General features: G+C 47.0%; 1 protein-coding gene across 10 annotated transcripts in view; it reads right to left on the bottom strand.

Annotated features, from left to right (window-relative positions):
• The window catches only part of NCOR2 (nuclear receptor corepressor 2), a 386,637-nt gene that overhangs the window by 124,379 nt on the left and 240,600 nt on the right, over window positions 1–21,658 (bottom strand). For 8 of the 10 annotated variants that reach the window (XM_054996728.1, XM_054996729.1, XM_054996722.1 and 5 more), the window contains 3 exons: window positions 10,069–10,187; window positions 9,024–9,196; window positions 3,378–3,440 (listed from right to left, as the gene is read on the bottom strand). In XM_054996728.1, the coding sequence (XP_054852703.1) occupies window positions 3,378–3,440; window positions 9,024–9,196; window positions 10,069–10,187 (355 nt within the window). The remainder of the gene's footprint in view (window positions 1–3,377; window positions 3,441–9,023; window positions 9,197–10,068; window positions 10,188–21,658) is intronic. The other 2 variants (XM_054996726.1, XM_054996731.1) reach the window with 1 other exon arrangement.

Here is a 21,658-nt window from a genome sequence, read left to right as displayed (position 1 = left end):
ATACATGTGTATCACTATTCACTAAGTATAATGTACTCCAATTCATATTTCCGTGACACGGGGAGTAAAATCTCAGGGTCCTGCTGCTGGACCGCCAGGCACCTTACACTGCCCTAGAAAAAGCCAAGCTGTGTGCAGTTGCCGTTTTAAATTCTGAGCTATCCGGAACAAGGTTCTAGGTTAATCTTTAATACTTATGTGTGAGAAGGCGCTTCCTAACAGTTGCTGAAGAAAGGGGGGTGGTATTTGTAACCCTCCAGTGAATCAGAACCCGCTTCTCCTCCTTTTTCTTTATTAATAGCCTTCTAGTTGAATGTGCTGGGCTCAGGAGTAAAGGAGGACGGAGGAAAACATCCTCAAACAGGAATACCGTACCCCATAATTATACTCACTGCTGTATGTTTTGACAGCCTGTTGGATCAACAGTTTATTTTCGTGATAAAAGTGTCATTAAGTATGGAGCTTTCTTCTCTCCAGGCTTGCGTTTCCTTGCTCAACGCTAATTACCGGGTTCTTCCTCCCCTTGTCTCTGCCAACTCAATGCAAACTCTCCTTCCTTCACTCAATCCTCTCCTGCCGAACACTCTGCCATCCCAAACGCTCTCTCACTTCTTGTGAGCAACAAGTGTGGGTGCCTCTGGTCAAGTGGCACCCACACTTCTCGTTGCACTTCTGATGTGCATGCGCACGGCATGACCCATCGCACAGTGCTACGCGGCTGACCCACACCAGGCCTGCCTGACCTAAAAACCAAACTAAAAGACCTGTGCCGAGGGTGCACAGATTCCGTCACTTGAAAAGACCCGTGCCGAGGGTGCACAGATTCTGTCAAAATGAAAGACGGATGCTAAAGGCGAGAAATTGATTGACTAATGGAAGTGTATATGCTTGGACTGTGATATAACGACTGCCAGGATGAAGAGATGAAACGGGCAGATTGCTGGCTTCCCGTCGCAGTTGTGTATCATTCCTTCTTTGCTGCCTCTCTTTGCCTCATTTTATGAGACCATATACACCGTTTTTTCCTCTAAGAATTGTATTGGACTCTTCTCGCATCGTCACCCTACAAATCTATTGGGACTTTGGTGGTTACTATATAGACCTTTGGTCAATTTCAGGCACGAGCACTTTAATATTGTATATAAATTTTTGTTGATTAATAATGTATATGATGCCCTGCCTTTTGTATTTGTAATCACCTTCCCTGAATACATTGTTTTTCTTGTTTAAGCTGATTATAGTATTGCAATAAATTTGACTGAATTATAACAGAATTATTTATTAGTTAGGTTTCACGGCTAGTTTGTTTAGTTTCCCCAAAATTGGATAATTGGCAAGATCTGTCTTTTTAAAAACTTAATTAATTCTGTATCTACCAGTCATAAGGAGGAACAACGTGCCGTAGAAATCACAGAATGCCCCCAGAGACAGTAAAACTGAATTCTTACCCAGACAATTCTCTGGCATCCAAGAGATCACCATAAAACACCCACACACTTTCAAGCCTATCTCACAATTTAGGAGCTAGAAGTTTGATTTTCAGAGTGAAAGCAGAGATTCTTTAAAAACGGATAGCTTCACATGGATAGCTATGTTGTTAGCCATGACCTGGATGGCCCAGGCTAGCCCAAGATCATCAAACCTTGGAAGTGAAGCAGAGTCAGCCCTGGTTAGTACTCGGATGAGAAACCACCGAGGCAGTCCAGGGTTGTTACACAGAGGCAGGCAATGGCAAACCACCTCTGCTTGTCTCTTGCCTTGAAAACCCTATGGGGTTGCCATAGTTTGGCTGTGAATTGACAGCACTTTACACACACAGCTGTGTTGGTCTGCAGTAGAAGAACAAGGTTTAAGTGCCGTAGCACCTTGAAGACCAAGGATACAAACTTTTTAGTTTGGTACCACATTACCGAGGAAATGCGGCATACCATAACCAAGACTTTTGGGGGAGGGGGTGCAGGTGGAGGCAAGGGTTCACAGAGGGGCCATTGTGTATCAGTGTGAAACAGCAAATCTTAAGAGGCCTACAATTAATACATTCAATAATATCAGTACAAAACAAATCACATTTTCCCATCGGTTATCAGCCATTGCCTTGCGCTCAAAGCGCAAAGCAGGCTTTCCTGCTAAGCAATTGGGTAGAATACTGCCTATACATTCTCTCTTAAATCTTGACCATTCAAAGATTTGATGGGGGAGGGGGGGGGAGGAAATCTCTGAAATGTGGGGATTGCCCTTCAAGACTGTCTGGAAGTTACAGATGGTACAGAATGCTGTGGCCAGAATGTTGACTGGAGTGGGTCATTCTCCATCTACATTGGCTTCCAATATGCTTTTGGGCCCAATTCAAGGTACTGGTTTAAAGACCTATATGGCGTGAAGCCAGAGTAACTGAATAGGACTGCCTATTGCCATACGACCCCCCCCCCTCCACTCCAATCATCTTAGGAGACCCAGCTTCAAGTGCCCCCGCTGGCTGAGGCTCGGTGGGTTGCAACTAGAGAAGGGCACGAGCCAAAATACAAAAAAAAAAAAATAATTGTCACGAACCGGTTGGTTGGAGGGCATTTCTGATGAATTGGGATGAACCGCTATGATTTTTAGAGCAGTTCGTTTGGTTCGTTTTTTGGTTCATCACTGCAGATAGCCTGGCTCCAATCAATCTGTTCCCTAGGCAATGGGAGGGATGGGCTTTCTGCAGACCTTCTGCTGCCCCAGAAGTGATGTATGCAGCATGAACCAAACGAGCCAGTTTACGAACCGGGCAGTTTCATGCCAGTTCGTGGTTCGTGAAACGCGACGAACCACGAACCACAACAAACCGCCATTTTCCTGGCTTGTGCCCATCTCTAATTCTCTCTTAAATCTTGACCATTCAAAGATTTGATTGGGGGGGGCGGAATCTATGAAATATGGGGATTGTCCTTCAAGACTCTCTGGAAGTTATAGATAGTACAGAACGCTGTGGCCAGAATATTGACTGGAGTGGGTCATGAGGAATATATCACTCCAGTCTTGTTCCATCTATAATGGCTCCCAATATGCTTTTGGGCCCAATTCAAGGTACTGGTTTAAAGACCTATATGGCGTGAAGCCAGTGTAACTGAATAGGACTGACTACTGCCATATGAAATCCGCCCTCCTCTGCTCCGGTCATCTTCGGAGACCCTGCTTCAAGTGCCCCCTCCATCTGAGGCATGATGGGTAGCAACCTCAGAAAGGGCCTTTGGGATGTGGTGCTGCGACTTTGGAACTCCCTCCCCAAGGAGTTCAATTCCACAAGAGACCTCGTCACCTAGGCCAGTGCAGTAGATTTCTAACCCCCCAATAAACTTAGTCTTGACAGAAGATCAAGGATTTAAAAAAAATCATGTCACCTTTTTTTGCAGTTTCCATTTCCTCCTCTGTCCAACGAGAACTTTCATTCATCTCCAGAGAGGCTATAAAACGAACAGAGCAACACGGATCAGAAGCGATGGCTGCAATGAAGAGCGTTATGCCCTTCCCCAATTTGTTCTCCGGGGATCTCAAGACAGACCCTTTCTCACTTGATTTTGACTGACTGGTTGATTCGATTTACATTCTGCCCTTCCCACAAATGGTGGGAATCAGGGTGGATACAACAAAATTTAAAACTACAATAAAATCACAAGTACAAACAATTCAGATTTAGTAAGACAATGAAACATCCCAAAATGGCAGCTGTACTTTCTTGACCCATCCAACACACCCCACAGGTGGAGGAGGTAAGCTGATAGATTAACCGGTGGGAACCAGAGCAGGGGGTTGCATTACCCCCCCACCAACAGGATATCGGCCAGGAGGCTCGTCCCTGCCCCAGCATCAGCCATATGCCTGGTGGAACATCTTGGTCTTACAGGCCCAGCGAAACGATACTAAATCACACTGAGCCAAGTTCTCAATCGACAGAGAGTTCCACCAGTTTGGCGCCAGGACAGAGAAGGCCCTGGCTCTAGCTGATGCCCGGCGAGCCTCCCTGGGGCCAGGGACCACCAGCAGCTGTTTAGCAGCTGATAGAAGCATCCTCCGGGGCACTTGCATGAATGGCTGCTCCACTGTCAGGGTGCTGGGTGCATTTTCCCCTCTACTGCTGGTGCGTACATAGCAGTGTGCGACCACAGGAAGACTGCAGTGGGAAAGCGGTGCATTAACCTGCCACCGCCGCTGTTCAAGTCTGCTGCCTTATGTGTAGTTCTGGCTTATGCTGGAGCAACGCCAGCACAGCCTAAGTCATAAAAACACCGGGAAATAGAAACAGCCTATATCCTCCAGAATATTTACAGATATTATAGAATGGAACATGGAAGTGTGACAAATCACACTTCCCACCCAAGCTCATTTTCCAAACCAGTACCAACAATGAAATTCAGGATGTTCAGATGAGAAACACAGCCAAGGGTGGGGGAGAAGGGTGCTGGTGACACTCGGTGTTCTTTACGTTCAAATGTTGCAAACATGGGAAGCGCATTCACACCAGCAATGACGGCGGGTGCAAGGTTAAAAAAGGGGAACGCGAGAGACACATGAATGGATCAGGTGTGGCTATGCAGGCTTGAATCAAGGTCAGGGAGGTCTGTTCTCTGGCCCAGGCTCCCAGTTGCCCACTGCTGAAAGGTGTGTTGGGAAAGCTGGAGCTTGGAACACCAGCAGAAGAAAAGGAACACCAGCAGGTGAAAAGGTCCACTTTTTATACCAAACCTGGCCACCCATAAGCGTCATCTTGCTTGCCAGTCACAACGTCACATGCTCCCATTCACTTCTGTGCCTGAAGAAGGTTCTACAGCATCCGCACACAGAGTCCTGGGCGATTCACTAATCTAGCCTTGGACCACGAGGCTCAGGGTTCAAGATTCCCACCTACAATTTTGCTGGCTGCTATTTGCCAGAATGTGTGATGTTCTGCCACGGACCAGGGCACCGTCCACATCCTCTCACTCTGCTCTATCTTGCCTTCTGCAGGGATGGACAGGACGGGAGGCAGGCTCCATTCCCTATGGGCAAACTGGCGGGATGGGACTTTGCCCTCTGCACAGCCACGGCAGAAGCAGATTGATTTGCACCTCCATTCTGACGGGGGCGAGAAAGACAATGCTTTTTCTTCTCCAGCCCCTGACTTTTTCTAGCTGATCTGTGTGCATGCATGAGCAAGCTCATTGCTCTCATCTGCAACAATATATTCCACCATCTATTTGTAGAACCCATTAATTTTCGGGCATTCTGAAACCGAGGAGAGGAAGACCTACAACAGCAAACCAACACTGAGTCACACTCTCACATATACACACACACACACACTGAACCTGGTAAGGAAATAGATTTCCGCTGGGGACTGTTACTCTCTAAACAAACGGGGGGGGGGGGGGGACTTGTTATTTTCATCACGACAAGAGATGTTTGGACAGCCTCCTTTTACGAGACAGCAAACAGCTGTACAAGAGAGATTCAAAGGGCTTTGTACAGAAATGACTTGGGGCTGTGCTGGATAATACTTTTGACAAAGGTGAGGTGTGGGGAGGTCGTGAGAGAGCCAACCTGCAATTGCTAAGCCCTGCAATCAGTTTAGTGCCAAAGGCTGGGATGGGAAGGGCCTGCACGGCGGATGAGACAGGACAGTAGTTGGCTCCCCTTTGCAAGTCATCGGAGGTCATTTCGCCCACTCACAACCTACTCCCCCTCCTCCCAGCCGGCCAACTCAAGCTGATTTTCCCCCCATTCACCGGATTAGGCGCAAAAGGATGGAAATCACACATGGAAGCTGACAACCACTACCTTTTGAAAAACGCAGGCTGAAGGAAATTCAAAAATGATGTAGTATGAACACGGATAGAGTGCTCTTCCACTGTGCCTACAGCGCTTCACATACCCCATTCTCAGAAATCCTTCCAGGAACTCTGATGGGTAGGTCAGCGCCTTTTACAATGCCAAGACTACAGATTTGGGAGAGGGGAAGAGGGTTGCCTCTTCGTAGCACAGGCGGGATCAGAACCTGAGACCTCCCAGTTCACCATTTAATTTATTCATTTTATTGCTTCTAAAGCAGATTGAAATGGGTCTAGATTATGTCTCATCTGGGGGGAAAAAACGGGAGACTGGCTACAGGACTATCAGGTAAATTGGCAGCGTCTAGGGATGGGCCCTTTAAGAGTGACCTCTTGGCTGCCTCTCTCAAGACACCAGGAACTTCTCCAGAAGGCACCAACAACCTCCTCGGCCCAAATGGTCACCCTTCTTCCTACCTCCCTTCCCCTGCACATACTAAATGCAATTCACCAAGATTCCCCGGGTGCTCTGGTCACATCCCCCTGAGCCATAACAACAGCACTTCACCCAATAAGGAAGGGCTGCTCTATGCATTTAGTTTTTATACTGAATTGAAGGTGGAATCTAAGCCAGATCTAATGCGTGCCATTTGACCGGCAAAGAGTTGAACAAACGAGATGCAGAAAGCAACCAAGGGCAGAGTGCAGCCCTTCCCTAAGAGCGCTATTTTGCTAGCCACAGGGTGTTTTTGTGCAAAGGAGTTTCCAAAAATGGAATTATCCAGCTTTGGCTAGTCTGACACGGCACAGTGCAGAATGCCACCATCTCTGCCTGCCACCGCATTATGCAAGAGCCAGCAAGGTGGTCAGAGATCCAGGTGCAGCTCCCTACCCGGCCATGAAGTTTGCTGAGCGAAGTTGGGCCAATCACATACACACAGGCTGTACATACAATAATAAACAAACCTTTGTGCATACCCTTTTGGAGTGGGTCGTTTTAACATTGAGAGTTGTCTTTCAGGGAACGATGGTAATTTGTGAGCAAAGTGGAAAGGCAGCATAGAAACACCCCAAATAAATAAAAATTAAACAATAAAAATCAGCAGCAAGAGGCACACAGTGTGATGAGAGCCAGTGTGGTGTTGTGTAGTGGTCAGAGCATCAGACTAGGATCTGGGAGACCCAGGTTCGAATCCCCACTCTGCCATGGAAGCTTGCTGGGTGGCCTTGGGCCACTCACACACACTCAGCCTAACCTACCTCACAGGGCTGTTGTGAGGATAAAATGAAGGAGAGGAAAAGAAAGAAAGCTGCTCTGAGTCCCGACTGGGAACAAAAGTGGGGCATAAAAAAAGTAAATAAATGAATAAATAAATATTTACAGTAGAGGAACTACATGCTGGTGTTTGGGCTTTCAACTGATTAAACAATTTTGACTCTTCAATCACATGCCTCTTAGCCAATTAATCCATGAGTTAAATGCATGTAAAGCTACTTCCCCCCCAAAATGTCAATACAGGTTCCTTTAACAGATATTGAAGGAAATGGTTAGATAACTTAAAACTTTAGTAAGCAAAAGCTTCCCCTCATAAAAGTCCACTTAAGAGCAGAAGGAAGAGAGCCTCAAGAAAGCCAAAGAAATATGTCCTGAGCTGGCCTGGCTGCTAATTAAAAGCGAGGGCTCCAACCACTTAATCAACTAGAGCTTCAGCTGATTAATCTACCAATTCACTGGAATCAAATTCCCAGCCTTCGTTGCTCTTAAGTTCCTGCTCAGGAACATACATGTATGTGAGGCTGGTGCCCCTGGATGAGATTTCTCAGTCTTCCAAGGCCCTCAAGTGGCTGAGAGGGGAAATTCTTCAAAGAGCTTCAACACATGGGGATACAGAGATGCAGAGGAAGCAAAGAACTTTCCAGGACTTTTTCCAGCACATCCATCCGCAGGGCTCTTTTTCAGCTGGAATGAGGTGGAACGGAGTTCCGGAACCTCTTGAACATGGTCACATGGCTGGTGGCCCCGCCCCCTGATCTCCAGACAGAGGGGAGTTTAGATTGCCCTCCGCACCGCCCCAGAGGGCAATCTAAACTCCCCTCTGTCTGGAGATCAGGGGGTGGGGCCACCAGCCATGTGACCATTTTCTCCGAGGGCAACCCCCTGAGTTTCACCACCTCTTTTCCCAGAAAAAAAGCCCTGTCCTTACCTCTGGTCTACGTGAGCACCCTTAAGCCAAAACATTCAAGGCGGTGTGAAAACCCCAGATAATAGCCCAAAGCATTCTGCCGGAGATGCGGCTTCTCGTACAGAAAGGAGCATCCTGGGCACAAGAAGCGCAGAAAAGAGTGTGGCAGGTCCCTGCGTCATGCAGAGGCGCATCTAACCCAGCTCTTTTTCTTCACCTTGCAGCCATTCAGATGCTTCTACGGCCTCACAAGAAGGCCAAGAGTCCAATCTCCTAGAAGCTGCCGTCTGTCCCACCTATCAGCTGCCTGTGGTGGCTGACAGCGTTTCAGCTGTGGTTGCCACGTTCCCTTATATCACTGCGCATGTGCATGCAAGCACATGAGCAATAGGAGAGGGGATCACCGCAGTCAGAATGGCCAGTTTGGTGACTACGCCTCACGATTTCACCATTCTCACTTGCAGGGCTCGTTTTGAGGGGGAACGCGCAGGAACGCAGTTCCGGTAGTTCTCCAAAAAGGTCACATGTCAGGTGGCCCCGCCCACCTGATTTTTGGCCATTTTGGGCCCTTTTTGGCCTGGATTTGGCCCAAAATGGCCAGGATTGGGCCTAAAACAGCCAGGATTGGTCCCAAAACGGCCAGGATCAGGCCTCTTATGGGTGGCAGATCACTCTCCCGCTCAGCAGCGGCCCAATTTTGACCATTTGGGGCCCCTTTTCAGCCATTTTCAGCCCCCTTTTGCCATTTTGGGCCCAATTTCCGCCCTGAATGGCCAGGATTGGGTCCAAAACAGCCAGGATAGGTGAGGTCAGGGGGTGTGGCATATGCAAATCAGCTATGCTAATGGAAAACTTCCGGTGATTGCAAGGGGTGTGGCATATGCTAATGAGTTATGCTAATGAGTTCCTGCAGCTCTTTTTCTATGAAATGACCCCTGCTCACTTGCCTTCCAGTAGGTGGGCTTTTTTTCCTGGTGACATCTTCTTTTGGACATCCAACCCCCACCACCCTGTTGCCCTTGCCCCCCCCACCCGCCCCAGCCACGTAAAGGGTACACACCCAGCTCTGCATTCTGTTGGGGGGCAGCCACCTCTTCATGGTTGGCTTCGCTGGCCATCGAGCGGGTGATGCGGCCTTTGCGCCGGCCCTGGCTGTTGGCGGTTTTGCGCCCTTTGGACGCGATGGCTTCTTTCTCGTCGTTATCCTCACCGGATGTATCATCATTTTTCTCCCTGGGAGAGCAAGAGAGGAAGAGTGTGTGTGGAGAGGGGAAAATACAAGTTCACTACCCACTGCTAATTGATTTCTCCTGGCTCTGCTCTTGCTTTTAAAAAAAAAAAGGCACTTTTCCGCCCTTTCCCGCAGAGAGCTGCAGTTTCTCGGCTGCAGCTGCGGAGGGACCTGACAGAGACAGGTTGAACACTGGGGCAGCCAAAGCATCTTGGCTTCTACCCATTCGTCTTCCCCAAAGGGACTTGCTGACAAACACACTGCACTGCCTGAGTGCAAGGAAGCCAGATGCTCCTTTAAGCCAAGGATTAAGCCCCATTAGAGAAAGGGAGCGCGGCCTGCCAAGTCTTCCATAGAAATGACGCAGGGCTTCATTCCCTTTCCCATTTAGAGGAGGGACTAGAAACCTGGTACGGCTGCTCTTAGCCGCTGGTCCTTTGAAGCACTCTGCTGCACTGGGTGGTAGAGAGACAGGACAAGGGGGCCGACGGCCTTCGCTCCAGCTGCACAGCAGTGCACCAACGTACTACAATTTTGCACTGAATGATATGCCAGCGTACCAGCACAAGACATAAAGGCACAACTGTACTGTACTTCATGCAAAATCATGTGAGAACGGCTACAGGAAGGTGATAGTGCCTTGGAAGAAGAATAGGGAACACGCACTGTCAGCTTAACAGTTGTACTGTCCCTTGTACAGAGTCAACCAACACCGGGACGTGAGCGAGGAGTTTACCAACTGTCTTTTGAAGGGCTGAATGCTTCTCTGCTGCACTTTGGAGGCAGTCATAAAGTGGGAGCGGATAAGCAGGGGCTCTGCCAGTAGTTCTTTAGCTGCTAGAGGGGAGAGGAGGAGAGAAGCCGTCCCACTTACTTCGTCAGTTCCTCTTTGTCGTTTTCGGCTTCCGGCTTATCTTCTTCCTTTTCCATGTCTTTCTCCTTCTCTTTTTCATCTTTTTCGTCTTGGCTGCTACGGGGCATCTGTTGCTGCTGCTGAGAAATTGGAGCCAAGGGAGAGAAAGAAACACACAAGGGGTTTGAGCACATGGGTGAAACCGAGACAGCTGAGAAACACCAGGCAGGCAGAATCAGGAAGATCAACGACACCAAAACACCGCACAAAAACTAACAGCAGTATCAAACTGTGTTTGGGGCTGAAATGGAATTAAAAGAAAGTGGGGAGGTGATTTAAGAAAAATTATGCCAGTATACAAGGACAGAATGATTTCCCGCAGATAATCTAGCAATCTGCTGTTCACAAAAAGTGGAGGCTTAAAGCAGGAGAAACAAAAGTTCCCGATGTTAAAGATCTCGTTTTTTATAAAGTCTTACGGACTTGATTTCCAGCCCGCCCACCCCAATATACTGCTGTGTTTTATTCCTCCCCACTCCATGTGACCTCACCAGCTTCCCACCCCCCACATAATACGGACACAGTTAACAATTTTACCATTCATCCAAGCCTTAAGGGAGGCAAAATTATCTTTACTACTTGGCAGGAGCAAGAGACCTCATAATGGAGTATCTGCAGCATCTGCTGGCCTCCCACCTCTTCTCGTGCCAACACAGGCTTGGACCTTTATTGGGGGGAGGCATAGCTCAGTGGTAGATCATATGTTCTGCATTCAAAAGGCCCCAGATTCAATCCTTGGCATCTCCAAATAAAGGAATTTCCGGCAGCAGGGCTGGGAAAGCTCCCTCCTCGCACCAGACAGCACAGAAAAAATGCCAGCATTTCTGATTTTTGTTTTTGGAATGTTACAGCCGGCATTGTCTCTCAGACAGGAGGGAAACCTCTTTTAAGATGGAACTTCTCTGAAGTTTTTAGCAAGAGTAAAAAAAAATCACAACATAAATTAAAAACCTAATACTTGATCAACGGGGCGGGGCACATTTAGAGTCATCAAGGTGCTGTTTAATCGATTCACTGACCAGAATGCTCAACGAAACAAGGTAGCCGTAACTTTCTGCCCCTCCGTTGACCAGTCTTCCTCAGGCAATCCAAACGGAATTCTCTCCCCTGCCGAGGTCCCCCTGCCGCCACCTCATTCCATGGCACACACGGACGAGGCAGTTAAGAACGTAAGAAGAGTCCTGCTGCATCAGACCAGTGGCCCATTTACAGTGAAATCCTAAGCAAAGTTACATCAGTCTAAGCCCACTGGGCTTCAATGGGCTTAGACTGGAGTAACTCTGCTCAGGAGTTCACTGTCAGTTTAGCATCCTGTCAGACACGGTGGCCAAGCAGTTACTCTGGAGAGCCAACAACACGGCACAGAGGCTAAGGGGTTCCCCTTGACATTACCTCTGGGCTTTTTTTCTGGGGAAAGAGGAGGTGGAACTCAGTGGGTTGCCCTCGGAGAAAATGGTCACATGGCTGGTGGCCCCGCCCCCTGATCTCCAGACAGAGGGGAGTTGAGATGGCCCTCCGCACCGCTGAGCGGTGCGGAGGGCAATCTGAACTCCCCTCTGTCTGGAGATCAGGGGGCGGGGCCACCAGCCATGTGACCGTTTTCAAGAGGTTCCGGAACTCCGTTCCACCGTGTTCCCGTTGAAAAAAGCCCTGCTCCTGCTACTGGGTTTCAGAGGTTTGCTGCCTCTGTATATAGAGACTGTCTTTAATCATCGTTGATGGGCCCATCTTCCATGAACCTGTCTAATTCCCACTCAAAGCTATCTATGCCTGTGGTCATCACAATAACCTCTAACAGTGAATTCTACTTTTTAATCACATGAATAAAGAATTATTTTCCTTTTGTCTCTCTTGAATCTACTGCTCATCAATTTCTTTGGATGCCCCTGAATTCTAGTATTTTGGGAGGGGCAGAAAAAGTTCTCTGTTTACATTCTCCACCTCGTGCATAATTTTATAAAACTCTATTCATGTCCCCCATTAGTCATCTGTTTTCTAAAATGAAAAATCATGAGACTCTTTAGCCTTTTCTCATAGAAAAGGTGCTCCATCCCCTTAGCCGTCTTGCTTGTAGAATTATTCCCATCTATGAGTTTCTCTACATGATATGCCTCGGCGCATGTTCGTGAAGTGTAGGGTGATTCAATGTTAGCCGGGAAGCGTAGTTTAAAAAGACAAGAGTTGGCGGAGATTGCTCCTCAGAGCGTTTGTTAATTTCATCTTTGGTCTGTCAATTTCACCTCTCCAGTCTAACACTGTGTGAGATCGCAACCAGAGGGTAGCAAGGAATGGAAATGGGCTGGAGCTGCCTTCCAGAGCCAGGCTTGGACCTGGAGAGGTTCTAATGGGCTGAAGTTTCCCTTCTGGCATTTCACAGCCCCTTCACACATCTCCATGGTATGGCAAAGCCTTTGCCCTGCCACCGGCTCTGTCTTTTTAAACTACCCTTCCCAGCTAACATTGCATATTCCAACAGATATTCTTCGTACGTCAGATGTCTGATGTAGACAGACTCTATGTGAGAGAGTGAACAGGAGATACATCTTCTACAAGAGTTCCTGCCATCTGTGGCTTTAATATGTACTTATACTTGACAGCTGATTAGACTAAGATTCAGGAGTCCCAGGTTTGAATCTGCAATCAGCCATGAAGCTCGCTGGATGATGTTAGGTTACTCAGTCGCTCAGCATAACTTACTTCATGAGCTGTTATAAGAATAAAATGGGGAACAAGATAGTCATGTATATCACCCTGAGTTCCTTGGAGGAAGTCAGGGGTGGGGTGGGGGGGATAAAAAAGAATAATGAAGAGTTATGGCTGAGCATAAGACCCTTTCTAGTTGATTTTCAAGCAATTACCTTGATTTAGTTTCCACCCTGATTAATCAAGCGGAAGGTTTTGCCCTTCGTAAAAAGCAAAATCAAATGTGCCAACACATACATTACTGCGCACTTCCAACGCACCCATTCATCCCACACAGCACATGCTCACAGAACTGCTGCCAAACAGGAAGCAAGAGCAGAAGGCTCTTAACAGCAGGAAGGGGGAACATATCTGGGCGCACAGGTCTCTGCCAGGCTTCCACGGACAGGAGTTTTGATTCATTCATTAACAATGCTGAGAACAGCCACGCCTGGATATATATTCTTGCAACCAACCTTCCCCCTGCCACTTCTAACACTGCTGATCCAGAGGCTGCGCCCAAACCATTGAGGATCTTGAGAGGACGATCTACATTGCTTCAGGGTACGTGCGTATGCAGGCATCTAGTCTGGGGTAACCGACCAGATGCTTCAGGAAGTCCCCGAATACGGGTAGAGAGGGCAAAGCCTCCTTCAGCTGTTGCCCCTCTCAGCAACTGGTATTTTAGAGGTACACTGCCTATGAACACAATTTAACCACAGTTACAGTCTGTCTACACGAGACATCTTACATGGGGCATGCTCAAGTGCAGGGAAATGCCAGGAAGTGTTTAAAAAGACAGAGGAGAAGGATCTGTCCATTTCACCTCTCTACACGAGGGCAGTTTTAAAAGACAGCGCCGAAGGAGATCGCTCCTCAGAGGGCTTGTTAATTTCATTTTCGCCTTCCCAAAGACTCTGTCAATTTCACTTCCCCTTTGGTGAGGCGAAGATGAAATTAACAAACCCTCTGAGAAGCAATCTCCGTGGGCACTGACTTCTGCTCTGTCTTATTAAACTGCGCTTCCCAGCGAACATTGTGTCTCCCTACACTTGAGCATCCCCGTGTAGAGAGATTCACAGATGGACCTCTCCTTGGTGAGTTTGTCCAATCCCCTTTTAAAAATAATCTAAGCTACCCACCGCTGCTCAAGTGAGTATCAGCAAGTTCCACCAGTTCAACTACATTCATGTCTACCACCACATCAACTTCACCGGGTGCCCCTTGAATTCTCGCACTAGGAGAGAGAAAAAGTACACGATCTACTTGCAGCTGCCTTAAACAGAGAGTTGAATGAGGCATGCGTGTACTCTTGTGTAGGAGGAGGAGCTGGAAGTGAATCACAAGAAAGTCTGAGGATGTGGCTGATATACCAGTTGACTTTTCTCTAAAAAAAAAATCCCTCTATTAAAAAAAATAAAAATAAAAGTGTAATTCCGGCAGACACACACACACACACAGTCTCACTTTTTGAATCAGGGTTCTGCAAAAAGCTTCCTTTATTGCTAAAGGGACTATTTTGGCCGCAGAAGTTTGCATTTCAAAAGCACTTCAACTTTCAGGAGTTCCTCTTTCAAAAGCCCAAGTGAGTTTTCACCTAAATTCCTCCTTTGGGACATCTGCCCTACTGGCTTACCATTAAGCCACTATGAGGATTTATGTAAGCAATTAATATTATATTAAGAAAAGGGAAGATAATGTCATATCCTTAAAGACAGACAAGAAAGAAAGGTACTAGATATTGCTCACATATGGCAGGAGTACAAAAATCCATGCTCCAATGAAAACTCAGCAACAGGCATTGCAATGGGAACATCTTATCTGGACTTTTATCATCAATGGGAACCAACAAACGGGAAAAGGGGCAGAAATAGCTGACTATTTTTAAACTACTTTGGTGACTTCACGGAAGAAAAGCGAGATATCAATAAAACAACAGAAAACAAGGGACAAACCCTTCTGAAGGACAGCCTCCTTGAACTGCAAGACGGTAACCCTGAAATAACACTCCAGTCCAGAACAGAAGTCCCAAATGGGACCTTAAAGACTAACAGCATTTATTCCAGTATGAGCTTTTGTGAACCAAGAGCTCACTTCCTCAGACAGAATGGGAAGAAAGGAAATAATTTCCCTCATTTTCGCAGAAAACTATAGAAGGGGAAACAGGGAGGGGTTGAGCAGAGAGAGGTCTAGCTGAGATTCTCTATGGGGGAACTTGAACCACTTGGGCAGTTTAAAAGATGATGGGAGAGGTCAGAGATTCTAGGATCTCTCACAAACAGAGAAGATAAACAAGAGTGCAATAAAGTAGGGCAAACAAATGAAGCACGAGATAGCTGACTGACATCAGGTCAAAGATTACGGTAGGATACGGCGTGTTAAGAACAGTTTCTTGAAGTTATTAAAAAGAGGGCCCTGTTGGGTTATTAGAAATTATGAGTGAGGGAACTTAAGTCTCGATTTAAGCCAGGATGGCAAAAGGAATTTAGTTTCTTGACAAGTTCGAATTCAGCGCTTTTTCATTTGATTTACTCTACTAGGCCTGTCTCTGCTCATCTCCTCCCTCTACTTACTACCAGGGCTTTTTTTCAGCTGGAACGCAGTCCGGCACCGCTTGAAAATGGTCACATGGCCGGTGGCCCCGCCCCCTGATCTCCAGACAGAGGGGAGATTAGATTGCCCTCCACGTCATGTGACCATGTTCGCCGAGGGCGATTTAAACTTTAAAAAACTCCCCCTTGTTCCAGCTGACCCAAAGTGATGTCATTGTGCGGTCCTGAGATCCACCTCTTTTCCCAGAAAAAAAGCGAGGGTTTAAAACGTCTTATCCTTACTCTTCCCATTTTAAAAATCCCCTTTCTGAATCTGCATCTTCTTTGTGAGAATCAAACCCAGCGGGGGTCTTTAGTTCTGTACCATTTCTTGGCAGCAATCCCCCCACCGCCCTGTTTACACAATTTTCTATGTTATTTCTGCGCCAACGGATTCCAAACGGCGTAAGAGAGACAAAACGGGAACGGCAGCAACAAAAACAGGCAAAACGAGAAAGTTCCCACAGCAACATGCAGCAACAAAAAGCAGTGTAAAGGGGCGGTGGGGATAGCTGTACAACCCCATTCAGTTGTAACATCAGTATCCTCTGCCTGCGTCTTGCTGAATGAAAGCAACGTGCAGCTGCCGCTGTGCCCCTGGAAGGGGCAAAGAACACACAATGCACGCACTCTCTTGAGGCTACAGTGAACTCAGTGAGTCTTCTCAGAATGAATGACAAACAGAGGTAGTTTGGAGGTGTGAACTGTGTTGCCTGTGACAAGCTCAGGTAAAAAAAAACCCAGCAGCTCTTAGAACAGGTTTTCAAATCCCATAGTGCTCAAAAACTTTGGCCCCAGACGCAGCCCAATCCTATATACATCTACTCAGAAGTAAGAGTCTCTCTACATGAGACATCTGACACGTGAAGAACACACGTCGGGAGATGCAATGTTAGCTGGGAAGGGTAGTTTAAAAAGACAGAGCTGGCGGCAGGGCAAAGGCTTGGCTATAAACTGGAGCTGTGTAAAGGGGCTATGAAATGCCAGAAGGGAAACTTCAGCCCATTCTAACCTCTCCAGATCCAAGCCTGGCTCTGGAAGGCAGCTCCAGCCCATTCTCATTCCTTGATGTCCTCTGGTTGCCTTCCCACAGTTTTAGACTGGAGAGGTGAAATTGACAGAGCCTTTGGGAAGGCAAAGATGAAATTAACAAACCCTCTGAGGAGCGATCTGCGCACACTCTCTTTTTAAACTACACTTCCTGGATAACATTGCGTCTCCCTACACTTGATGAACATGCATCGAGGTGTCTCATGTAGACTCTGAAGTCCCACTGATTCCAACGGCATTTACTCTCAACTAAGCATGCAACAGGTTGCTGCCTTATCTTTACTAAGAAGAGACACTCTGCATTTTACATAGGAGGTGGGCATACCATTATGAACTGCAATGCTTCTGTAGGTGGTGAAATGTGCATTTCTGACCCCAACTCCATTTGAGTAGCAAGCTAGCATCTCAGCTATAAGGGTTCAGCATGAAGCACTTCCACCCCCAGGCGATCAATTCCTTTGAATCTGCCTACACAGGGCTGATTTTGAGGGGGAACGCGTCGGAACACAGTTCCGGCAGTTCCTCAAAGAGGTCACGTCAGGTGGCCCCACCCACCTGACTCTTGTCCATTTTGGGCCCGTCTTGTCCTGGATTGGGGCCGAAATGGCCTGGATCGGGCCTCTAACGGGTGGTGGATCACTCTCCTGATTCTGACCATTTTGGGCCCCTTTTCGGCCATTTTCAGCCCCTTTTTGCTATTTTGGCCCAATTTCGGCCCTGAATGGCCAAGGATTGGGTCCAAAACAGCCAGGATAGGTGAGGTCAGGGGGTGTGGCATATGCAAATCAGTTATATCAATGGCACACTTCCGGTGCTGTCAAGGGGTGTAACGAAATGGTTACCAAGGGTGAGATGAGTGCTGGTTGCAGTTGATCTGTCTTAAGAAAAGGGGAATGTTCCCGCTGAGGGTTGTTGGGCTGCAGGGCCAGGGAGGGGCCTGCAGGAGTCTTGATGTGGGATGCCCTTCTTCCTGGACTACAACTCCCAGCTGCCCCGGGGCCAAGAAAGTGCGGGAAAAATAAGGGGTGGAGCAGCCTCCACAGAAATACCCAGCCGATCCTGAGGGGAAGTTAGTTGCCTTCTTGGTGAAAGAAGGAGAGGCTCCTGAAGCTGGGTGAGACCCGGTTGCCTAGGCCCTAAATGTGGAGGGCCTGGGAGGCAGCAGAAAGGAAGGGGGAACCTTCCCTGAGACCACCACCAACCCCTTAAGGTAGAGTAGGGAACAGTGTGGTAGGGAAAGCAGACGGCGGTTCTCTTCAGTTTGATTTTCGGCCCTATGAGTTCTGAAAAGGGGGGTCTACCCCTATGTGTGGTGCCGTTACCTGCTTTTTATATAGTGCTCGGTATATAGTTATTAAATTACATTTTTTTGAATATAAAGGACTTTGTGGTGCTCTGACTACATAACCTCCCCCACTTGGCACGCTACAAGAAGGGAGGGAGCCCGGGAGAAACTGATACGGCTGGACCTCGGTGGGTTGCCAATTCTCCAGTGTCCAACCAAAGATTTCCCTTTGTACTGTTATCCCAACCAAAGATTGGGCAATTCATTTCCCAGTAAGGAAATTCAGCCAGAGGGGTCTCACTGCCCCTCAGTCAGGCGGTGTGCAATTCAGTGAGTGGTGGCAGCAACGGAGAGTGTGACCATGCCCACCAGGGACGGTGGGAGGCGGATAGCGGGGCTAGCAGGCCATTGACGGTGGCTCAGTAGCCCAGACTGAGAGCCAGTGCCCGTTCCGCCACAAGGGGCATGGCATATGCTAATGAGCTATGCTAATGAGTTCCTCCGGCTCTTTTTCTACGAAATGACCCCTGTGCCTACATATAATAAAACCTTGATGCAAACAGAAAACTATCACAACAGGGAGAAAAGGTGAGAAGCTGGCATGGAGTAGTGGTTACAATGTCAGACTAGGATCTGGGAGACCCAGGCACGAATCCCTACTCGGCTTGCTGCACTCTTGGACCAGTCACACACTCTCAGCCTAACCTACTTCACAAGGTTGTTATGAGGATAAAAAAGAGGATAGGAGCACGATGTAAATAGCTGTGGGTCCCCCACTGAGGGAAAAGGTGGGGTATAAATGAAGTCAATAAGTAAGATAAATAAGGCTCTACCTCTCCCTGTGCCTGCTGTGCTTTCTTCTATTTGCAGGGAATTTTTCAGGGCAGTGTCATGGGCCGAGACAAAGGATCTGGGAGACCCAAGTTCGAATCTCCATTCTGCCATGGAAGCTTACTGGGTGATTCTGGTCATGCACTCTCAGCCTAACCTACCTTACTGGGCTGTTGTGAGGATACAATGGAAAATGATATTAGCTGCTTTGGGTCCCCATTAGGGAGAAAGGTGAAGTAAATAAATAAAGAATAGATAAGTACGATCCTCGGCTCGCTGGGTGAAGTGGTGTGGTCCACTCTATCGCAGAGATAATCCGCCACCTCTTTCCCACCTTGCTCTTCTGCATGTGTGAACGAGGCCTAAATCATGAAAAATCCTCGAGGAGGCTCCGTTTATTATGAAGCCCAGGTAACAACAGATGATTTTGCCTAATTTATTTCAGTTTGCAGCATCACAACTTTCTGAAACGGGCAGCACATGGCCAAGGTAGTTTGTCGATGATGCTGGCCTTCAGTTTTTTGTGGATGCTGCCATGGGGCAGTAATCTCTAGGCCTCATGTAGCCAAGGGCATAAACGGTGGTCCATCAACTCCTTAGCTATAACAGGTTTGGATTCAAATCATGCAACTCCATAATAGATTTTGGGTTGCTGTCATGCAGCTTGCTGGCTCTGGTGGCTGAAAGCAACCAAAATGCACTGTCAGTTTAAACCTGCAATTCTCCAGCTCTCCAACGGGGAGTTCTCAGACCCTCCCCGAAACTACGTTTCCCAGGATTTCCTTGTTTTTAAGGCTGCGTCCAAGAGAGTTTGGCACTTTAGCTCCAAGTCGGAAGTTGTAGTCCACAAAAAGGAGGCACAGAATTGTATGCTGTTTGCAGTCAATATTCTTCCATACAAGCTATGCAGTTGACCCCCTTCTTTGCTAAGTAGGCCGGTGGCCAGTACAGTTTTGCAGGCAGAGGATTATTCAACTTGGATATAGGAAAGGTGGGTCCAAGGCCATGAAGACACTTACATAGCCTTCTCCAAGTCACACTCTTTCCCCCTCAGTCTCAATTTCCTCTGTAAAATGGGAACAACAGTGACCAACCTTGCAGGAGAGTTGTGAGCATAAATAACACTAAAAACAGCAAAACCCTTTGCCAGTTAAAAGTGCTACATAAATGTAAAAGAAATATAAGAAAGATATATTGGCGAAGGCATTCATCGGGACCACACAGCATAGCATCCAGACAAGAATAAAAGAACATGAAAGACACTGCAGACTTGGCCATCCAGAAAAATCAGCAGTGGCTGAACATAGCCTAACTCAAACAGGACACAGTATCCTATTCCAGGATGCTAAAATACTTGACAACACTTCCAACTACTTTGTCAGATTGTACAGGGAAGCCATTGAAATTCATAAGCATAAGCACAACTTCTACAGGAAGGAAGAGACTTTAAGAATGAATAGAGCATGGCTTCCAGTCCTGAAAAATACCAGGCTAACAAAATATTCTACATCTTACAATAGCCCTGCAGATAAGATTAGCATATCAAGCACCAATCCATATGCAAAAGAACCTCCGCAGGATACAGTGAAGCATTAGCATTCCATACCCTGGGAAACTCTTACAGGATGACGCAACCCAAACCCACCTTCCTGAGTAGATATAAATTACCTGCTAACATCTTCTCTACAGTTTGACACTGAGAAATCTCTGTCTTTCGGTGCTACACCTCTGAAGATGCCAGCCACAGCTGCTGGCGAAATGTCAGGAATTACAATGCCAAGACCACAGTGATACAGCCCGGAAAATCCACAACCACCATATAAGAAAGATCAAAATAAATTCTCTCCTGGATCAGGTGTCCATCAAGTCTAGCATTCCTGGCGGGGAGTGGTCAACATTACTAACACCACTTTTGGGGACGGATGTTTGCAACAACAACAAAAAACCCACCCAATTTTTTTCTATTTTTAAATTTTTATTTATTCATGTAAAGTATATAAAAAAAGAAACAAAAAACCCAACAATGGTGGCAAATCTATACATAGGCTTCTATAAAAGGTCTCCAAATATCTAAAAGTAAGTTTATATGCAATTGTCTATATGCGATATGTTCAAATGCAGATAAATTTATAAGATCCTCAATCCAATGGGGTCTTTCCAATGGTGTAGTATAAGTCTTTTAGCGACAATAAGGGCATGGAGGGTCCACTTCCATTGACCATTGGTTAGGTTCGGTTCCATAAGATAGGCAAATAGTTTAAAGTACATAAACATTCTCAAAAAATAAACGAGTATTCTAATACAAAATTTATATGAGTAAAAGGACCAAATAACTAGACATGTCCAAAGTATATGCTTAAGACACATCTTGATTGATTGATTGATTGACTGACTGATTGAATGAACCTGTATTCTGCCTTCCCTACGAATGAGCTCAGAGTGGATAATAACAATATTTAAAATCATAAATAAAATCACCCTAAATGGCAGCTATACTTTCTTGCAAGTTACAATTCCAACAATTGGACAATATACCCTAAACATAATTTTTTACTGAGTAAGTTGCAGCTTAAAAAAACCCCCAAATTGGCAGCCAGATCTCTCCAAAAGGTTCGGCAGTGTGAAAACAACTGCCATCTCCTATTTTATTTTAGGCCACCACAATAAGTGGTATTTAAAGATATGATGACTCTGAACATGGAGGTTCCACCGGGCTATGCTAATAGCTCTTCACGAATCTATCCTTAAATCTTTCATGTGGCATGTGCGGTTGGATGCCTGAAAGCAACAAGTCTCCACTGCAAACGTAAACCTGTTGAGCCTGGAGCTTCCAGTTCTCCAAATATTCAACAGGGACTTCTCAGACCCTCCTCCCAAACTACATTTCCCAGGGTTCCCTAGGACTTGTGTTTCAATGATAAAAGTAGGCTTGTCCACTTATGCACCCCGATTCCCTCCCCATGTCAACAGGTGCAACTCCAGTCACTCCCTCTTGCAAATAACACTGTGAAAAGCAGCCACTTCTGAGCCGAGGGGCTGTCAGCTGCAAATGGAGGCCTCAAGGCACACGGCCGGCTGGCTGGCCTCTCTCCCTCAGCACATTAATTATAAA

This window comes from Eublepharis macularius, chromosome 13 (genome assembly GCF_028583425.1).
Source record: "Eublepharis macularius isolate TG4126 chromosome 13, MPM_Emac_v1.0, whole genome shotgun sequence".
Classification (NCBI taxonomy): Eukaryota; Metazoa; Chordata; class Lepidosauria; order Squamata; family Eublepharidae; genus Eublepharis; species Eublepharis macularius.
The sequence above is the reverse complement of the archived record's forward strand: the minus strand, read 5'-3'. Positions and strand labels throughout refer to the sequence as shown.